The 8,088-nt window shown below is 32.8% G+C and overlaps 1 protein-coding gene across 4 annotated transcripts in view; it reads left to right on the top strand.

Annotated features, from left to right (window-relative positions):
• Positions 1 to 1,197: 1,197 nt before the first annotated feature.
• LOC132913884 (aryl hydrocarbon receptor nuclear translocator homolog) overlaps positions 1,198 to 8,088 on the top strand; it is a 47,398-nt gene continuing 40,507 nt past the window's right edge. For 2 of the 4 annotated variants that reach the window (XM_060972518.1, XM_060972517.1), the window contains exons 1-2: positions 1,198 to 1,437; positions 2,289 to 2,352. In XM_060972518.1, coding sequence (XP_060828501.1) covers positions 1,401 to 1,437; positions 2,289 to 2,352 — 101 coding nt within the window. In that variant the 5' untranslated portion in view covers positions 1,198 to 1,400. The remainder of the gene's footprint in view (positions 1,438 to 2,288; positions 2,353 to 8,088) is intronic. The other 2 variants (XM_060972521.1, XM_060972520.1) reach the window with 2 other exon arrangements.

The raw sequence follows: 8,088 nt of genomic DNA, 5'->3' as shown, positions 1-8,088 counted from the left end.
GTATACCGGCGCTACGGCGTCTTATTTCGAATTACGATGAACCGTTCGCATGAAAGCGATACTATTAATCCGAATTTTCGAACTTTTATTACATATATATGTATCTTGCAACATCACTAAATATTCATTTATGCTATAGTACAAGTTTTATTGGCAGCTCTTGTTACTTAGTAATAATTTTTATGCAAGAACAACTATTTATCTTATAAATGTTACTATAGGATGATATATAATTCATATGAGAACAATTATTCATTTACTTTTATTGTATTTAAAAGTAGTTATTAGTAATAAAACGTCTAAAAAAATAAGTTTGGAATTTTTTTATACATTAAGCGTATGTGAAATGTTACGTGTCCGCCTTTATATGATACAGATAATGGTTGTGAATCTCTTCTAATATTTCTGGCACGAATTTCAAATATTATCAAGCGTTTGAGGTAATAGGTACTAGCACGTAATTCGAAATTTAAAAATTGTTTCGCAGTTTCGTTCAATTTATGTAAATGTTCTATATAAAATATAAGAAAGTTATTTATAAAGTTTTTCATTTATTTGAAAATCTGCGTAACAACACTGGGCTGTTCACATAAAAGCGGTACAGTTTATCCAAATTTTGTGAATTCTATCAAATATATTTTATGTATAAAATTTATACACATAATTATATTCCATTATATGTTACCAGTTAAAATGTGTTTCGTTTTATGAAATAGTTGTCCAAAAAACAGTTGGTAGAACCTGTCACACATTTTGAAGCACATTCGATACTGTATTCAATGACCTAGCAATAAAAGATTTTGTAGGTGGCGCCACTAGGCCTTTTAATTATACAACTTTTTGATAATTAACGTTTAAAAAGATATCTTTCAATTAATTATCGCTTTAACTAGCTGATTTAATATTGCTATATATACTAATATATTCAATCGTTGTTCTCGAACAACATATCTGAATGCTCTTAAATTATAGTTAAGAATCAATTGTATAAACAATTAGTTATTCTTTCAATACTATAATGAACAAAAATATATAAAAAGTAATGGAAAATTTTGGGATATTGACACGCTTTTTAATCTAAAAGCTTGGATATAAAACAAAAAGGCTCATATTTATTAATTATTTACATATACATATGTATACACATATTTCGACGCGGAACGTTTTCACGAATTGGCCGGCAGATTCCTCTGCGGTCGATGTAATTTCACTTCTCGTGGTTGAAGGCTTGAGGAAAAATAAAATTCCGAGTAAAACTCCAAAATGGCGCGATTGCTGAGTGTAAACACCCAGTTTTGATGTCAAGTAAAGTGAATTAATCGCGAGGTGTTCGCGTGAAAGTTCGATCGACTGTTACATCCTTTTTGTGTTTCACGGTGTAACGATCAAATTTTACCTGAATGTTCACTGTATCCACGATCGCCCATTCCATACCAGGTAAGTATCGAAATTGTTTGACATTGAAAGTATTTTCTCATTTCATCCAATTTAACCTATTCGCGAATATCTTCTTAAAAAGTTTTTTAGAAAACTTATTTTCTCTTGTGAACAGTGTTTATATTGAAATTTTGACAATTTCCGAGGAACTGTAAAGTGATGATGTCCAAACGAATTTTCGAACATCTTTGCCTAAGTGGGACGTTTTTCTATTATAAAATGCAAATTATTTTCTGTATGATCTACCATGCTTAACATGCAAATCTGTTGCTCTAGTATAATGTGAACGTCTATTTTCTTTAGTCTATTGTTAAGTAATGATTTTGGTGACAGAGCATGTATGGAGCTATATGTATAGTTTTGATGCACAAAAATGAAGCTTGGTTAGAAATGGATGAAAGTTTCTGTAATTCTTTTAATCTGTATTGGTAGTAAAACTCATAGGTACATTTATATAAGTATTATAATTTGTAGGCTGCGAATGTTTATATACATTCATATACTTGCAACTGTGGATAAATGCAACATTGGAAATCTATCTTATTCTTTATTACAGTTTATATATTTTTGTAATATAATGTGCAGTCTGTAGATTCTTACATATATAAATTTTTCATAAATGTATATACATTCACAGTTTAATAATCGTTGTTCAAATTTGAGTGATAAAATACCAAAGAAAACACATGTAGTACAGATATACACCTGTAGTAATATATATATATATTTATTTGAATGATATTACATTTGTAGTATTTTATCGAAGCAATTTATATATTATCTCCTGTAAAATGAATATAAAAAATATTTATAGAATATCAATATCATGACAAGATCTTTACTATTTGTAGTTGTTTTAGGAAGTGACCCGAACAAGATGACGCAGAAGCGTTGTGCTGGCATGTCACATGTTGGGTGAGTCCTAACGAAATTATTATTTTTTTATTTACCACAATTGCACTCATCAAATACTATTAGATATTATTCAAATTATCTGTCACATTTTCTAATTAGTTAAGTTTTATGTTGTTGTATAATTTTTTATTCAAAATAATTTTTTAAATTTATGACAACTTAAATACATAATATTATTAATTATTATTATCCAATTTAATTCTACATTTTTCAATTAATCAAGCACAAAGCTCTTGTCTAATTTTCATTCCCAATCTTGCTTACTTATCACGGTTCTGTTTTAAATTATTTTCTACATTTTTTAATTAATTAGGTCTTCGTTTTTTATCAAATTTTAATTGTAAAAAAAATTAAAGAATGGTATATAAAAATCTGGGATTCTTAAATATTGATTTATTCTAATTTAATCTAATTTTATTTGTATTAAAAATATTCTAGAATTTTTTATTTCTTAGAAAATATTTTATAGGAAGGTTTTGTTACTAATGTTTTATTTCTAACAGATAGTGTAATATTTTTGTCGACACACATTGTGGATTGAGGAAATTTTGAGTCGTTCTCGATTAACACGATTCCAAGAAGTATTACAGTGGCGACAATGAGCCTGGCTACGATGTCTGGCACAATGGTAGGCGATTTTCTGGCTTGTCGATGCCCGCTAATATTCGTTCGTACAAGCGGTTGCGACATCGCGCTAGAAACATTTCGTTATCGTAAGTGTTGCATACCTTTACCTCCGTTGTAAACGGTTCTCGAACGTTACAACGCCTTGAAATGGCTCTTTGAACTGGGCATTTGCACGTTAATCGTCTATAAACGATCAGCAGATAAGCTTCTTGTTCATTGAAGCGGTAAATTTCTTCAAAGACGAAAAAGATACAGTGAGTAATCACTAGAAACTGAGAATTTTAGTAATACTAATGAAATTCAATAGTGATTTTTTAATATAAATATTAATTGTTAATAAATTATTTTGTTTTATTAAAATTATATACAATTTTAGATAATTTCTTCAAAATTCTAAAATTTTATTTATTGTAATTTCTTTGCTAGAACTTTAAGACTTTTCCTGGAATTTCAAAATTTTGATTTATCCTAATTTAATATAATATTATTTGAATTTAAAAAATTCTAGAATTTTTAAATACCTATATCTTTTTAGGTTTCTGCGATATAAAAGTAAGATTTGTCATTTGAAATGACATAGGAAATTAGTATTCTGTGATTAATTTTATATCCTAGAAATTTGTAAAAATAAAAATTAATTAGGAACGCGTTATAGCCGTTTCAACCGTATAATAGTTTTAACACAAAAAGACTGCAAGTTGTAATTGTTTATGTTTATACAAAGTTTGTTATATAGAGGATGGTTGGTCGTGTGGTTTAAACGACGAGATTACTCGATATTGAAACTGTCAAATATATTTTTAAATAATTAATAAATACAGAGAATGTTGGCCAAGGCGCTCGGTACTAACTGATTCGCTAAAGACTGTGTATTGATCGCTAATAAAATTGCTCGAGACTGAGACTGAAAAAACTGGTCACCTTACGATCGCGTTCGTTTATTTATACTGGTCGGGGGAGTGTCAGAAAATTTTAATTCGACCTTTTTGACGTTTGTACGGTTGCACGTAGCGGCGACATTGTTTCGCCCGGAGTTTATTTATTATTATATTATGTATGTCCTAATGATGTTGATAATCCGGGGTAAAACAACAACATGATTCGAATTGTCCTCTAGCTCATGTGTGGCTATAGTTATTTTTCTTGGGGAAAAGGAAGTTATGCAAAGAAAAATAAAAATGTAATACCGCTTAAATCACAAATCGCTTATACAGAAAATCATACCGATATTATATAAATGTCTATTACATAAAATATACATTATCTGAAACGATAACTACAGCAATGATTCGATGTAATAACTTACTTCCTTCGGTCGCTCTCATTAGCCTGTCTCCTTTTATTCTAATAATTCGTTTCATCTGTCTAATAAGTAACACAATAGGCAAACAAAGTTTCCTATTAGAATGTTGCTATCTGTCGTCTTGATAGAATTAGAAACTACAAGTTTTCATTTCTTTTCATTTGGTTATCCAAGTTTCACTTGGTGGATAGGTCGATTGAGTGAAAAGATCAAGGAAATTCTTCCGAAAGAAAATCACGAGCATTGCAAATCTTTCACAGAGAAGAATCTCTGAATCTTCTATGGAATTTCATGAGACAATCTTTAAATCCTCTACAAATGAAAATGCACTACAAAAGCACCAAATTATTTAATGAATCTTTCCAAGAGAATTAAAAAATAATGAGACAAGTTCACGAAAAAATTCTACAAAAGCTCCAAACCTCCCAGGAGAAGCTAAAACCAAAGATGATACCAACAATTTACTTCCTTCAGAATAATCTTGAAAATCTTCTAAAAAAAAGAGAGAGAAAGAAAAACAACACGAAAGAAATCTCCAAAGTTCCAGCTTCTCCGCAAACACCATCGTTCAAACTGTTTTCCATTGCGACTTCACACCGGCAGGAGCGATCCTGATCCTGGTCGTCCTCCTCGTGAGCATGTAGCGTGCGGAACGAGGACGATGCATCCCGGTTAAAAGTCATGCTTTACACAGTGGCTGTGTTCCGCGGCTCTCTGGTGGGAGAAGTGATAGTCCTTACCGGGGTATAGCACAGCGGCACATTATGCGGCTATGGTGGAATCAGTCACTGGCGAGTTGTGGGTGGTGACTAGTCGGCGACCCATCCGTCCGAGTAGGAACGTGCTTCCGCGTTTTCGTTCCTTTCGTTTCGTTTCGTCTCAACCGGACCGAAAATCGCGATCAAAAACATCGATCCGTCGATCGATCGTCATAAGTTACTCTCGAGCACGTGCCGTCGCGTTGCCTCGCTTCTTTCACCAGAGTATCCTCTCTCACCGTTATCTCGAATCGTTTCATGGTTTTGGACGTCCGTAATAATATACGTAAATATATAAACTAAACATTTCTTTTCAATTATGGAAGATTGTTCATCGATGGTGAAAGTGCGAAGATGGTGAAGTTGTAATCGTGGCGGGATTAATTATGAGAAAGGTTTGGACGGCTTGGATTTGAACTTTTGCAGCTTGATGGAGGTTTGGAGATTTCGTGAGTCGTGGGGTTGTCGGAGGTGCATTTGAATATGTGAGAATTCTTTCGTGGGAGACTTGTGCCTTGTTTGGGTTTGGTGGAGCTGAGGATTCTGATGCGATTGAGATTTGTATTTTGTGTGAAATATTCGCGAGTTAGTGCTGTTGATCGAGAAGATTCTTCGAACAGGGAAACGTACTCTCTTTGATAAACAAGACTTTTATTTATCTAAAAGTAAAGTGTACAAATAAAACTTTGTTATTTACGTTTGGAATAAGATCGATCGAGAAGATTCCTCGAGTAAGATGGAAAAATATTTCCTTTGGTGAACAAGGCTTTATTATTTGCATTTACTGGAAGAAGTAATATTACCCTGATTACTGGAACTAATCTCGCAAAGTGTTTAGTCGATTGTCATGTGACAAAGCTGGAGTTGAATTTCTGTTTCAAAAATCGAGCCACAATTTATCGAGAAGAAGTCGAGCCAGGTCTCCACATCGGTTCTAATGGAGCCAGGAACGAGAATCTTCGGTGAAACTTTGTTTATAATAATGGATGTCACTCAAGGGTCAATGGTGTAGATTACTTGGTTCTCACGACGTTCGTGAAAATATTTTGTCTGCAAAATGTCACCAAAGTTGCCAATATCGAACAATGTTCGTTCCATCGAGTTGTCTTTTATTCTCATCGAAGCTTCCTGTAATCGTACCAGAAATTGGATCTTTACTGAACTTTAACCGAAAACTGGATCAATATCCTGAATATTCCAGTTAAAAATCCAAACTTTGTAGTTTCTATGTAAATTTTTACAGAAATCTGTCTATTGTTAAAATATTCGTTGTTGAAATAGCAACTTTGGATTACGGTTTGCAAATAGATATCAAGTTACTAGAAAAGCTGAAGATTTCGTGTATCTTGAAGAGCAGAGGTGATCCTTCACAATAGCCTTGTCCAAATACGAAATATGTATTATTAAAAAATCATCGACTCAACATTTTATGGAAATGACTGTTTATCACCGAAATATCCATTGTGGAAGTGCAACACCGAATTAATATCCAAGTATAATTAATAATAATATAATTATTATTGCAAAAGTGGAGATTCTAAATATTTTGAAAAATAGCTGAGGATTTCCAGCTCGAGGATTGAATAAAATCCATCAAATATTCCAGATACTGTTATAGAGCTATGTACTCAACTTTTCACAGAAGTAACATCTCTTGTTAGAATATTTCTTATTAAGAATGCAACTTTGAACAAGTCAATGTCTAATTACATTTAGTTACAGCAAAATCTGTAGATTTTAACAATCCTGAAGAATGAGACTTTTCGCAACAACGTTGAGCAAAATAGATATTGCATTATCGAAGAAATATTTATGACTGGAAATTCAACTTTGAGAAGTTGCTTAAAATTACAGAGGAGTGGAAGGCTCAGAGTATTTTGAAAAACAGAACAAATAATAAGTTTGAAATATCCACGATAGTATTGCTGGAAAAGCTGGAATAAAGGTTGGAGGAGGCACGGATAATTCCTGCGCGCGTCACCCATAAATACCTGTTGGATCTCTGGAAAAAAGTCACTGGGGATATCTACGAGCAACAGGCCTGGAATATCTGGCAGAGACAGGCCCGCCGCGTCGCTGTGAACCGGGTGTAAAGTATCAAAGATTCGTCGAGCATAGATCTCTGCTAGAACCAGATGACGAGAAGATAACCCTGGCCAAGGTGAACGAACGGTCTCCACTTTTCCCATTCGAATCTTCCAATCCAATACGAATTACACATCAATGGAATTGCCATAAAGATGATCATTAAATTCTCGCCAATGAAACTGTTACAAAAATCATAAAATAAAAATTATTTTATCAAAAAGTGGAAAGGATTCTCTACTTTGAAAATTGAAGTGACCAATGAAATTCCTTTGAAACTCGTCGAATAAAATCATAAAAATCATAAAATAAAGTTACGAAAATTTGATACAGCAAGAAGCATTGGAAGATTAAGAGATGAAAGTCGTGAAAGTGGTAAAATAAAATTGCAATAACTCGACATAGCGGTAAAGATATTTTCTTTTTGAGAAGCTTCTGTGAGAACCATAAAACAAAACTATACAAAATAGATATAAGAAAAAGAATTTTTTCTTTGGAAAACTCGTCGATGGAACTTCTCCAATAAGTCGTGTAACTATAAAAATAAAATTAAGCGAAACTCCACATAGTAAGAAGGATATTTTTGAAAAACTATACAAAATAACGTGTGATGACTTTAGATTGCAAGAAGTTGGAAAGAATTATAATGAAAGAAGTTTGTAAGAAGATTGTCGATGAGAAGGGCATGCGTTTCGAGTTGAAGCTGAGAGTAGACTAGCTTTGGACTGTAAGAGAACAGTGGAAGATCCAGGTAATCCCTGTGGACACTTCCTGTGCAATCTGTGGGCCATCTTGAGATTTTGCGATAACCGGAGGAATACATGGAGTAAAATTTCTTTTAAACTGACCACGTAGAATCTCGTACTGAGATTAGAGGTAGCAAGATGATGAACTGATTTAAGAATCTTCATGAACAATTTCAGTCTACTGTACGTGGTTGTGAGGTTCAACCGTGACAACTGA

The sequence above is a fragment of the Bombus pascuorum genome, chromosome 14 (assembly GCF_905332965.1).
Source record: "Bombus pascuorum chromosome 14, iyBomPasc1.1, whole genome shotgun sequence".
Taxonomy (NCBI): Eukaryota; Metazoa; Arthropoda; class Insecta; order Hymenoptera; family Apidae; genus Bombus; species Bombus pascuorum.
This window is presented reverse-complemented; position numbering and strand designations above follow the sequence as displayed.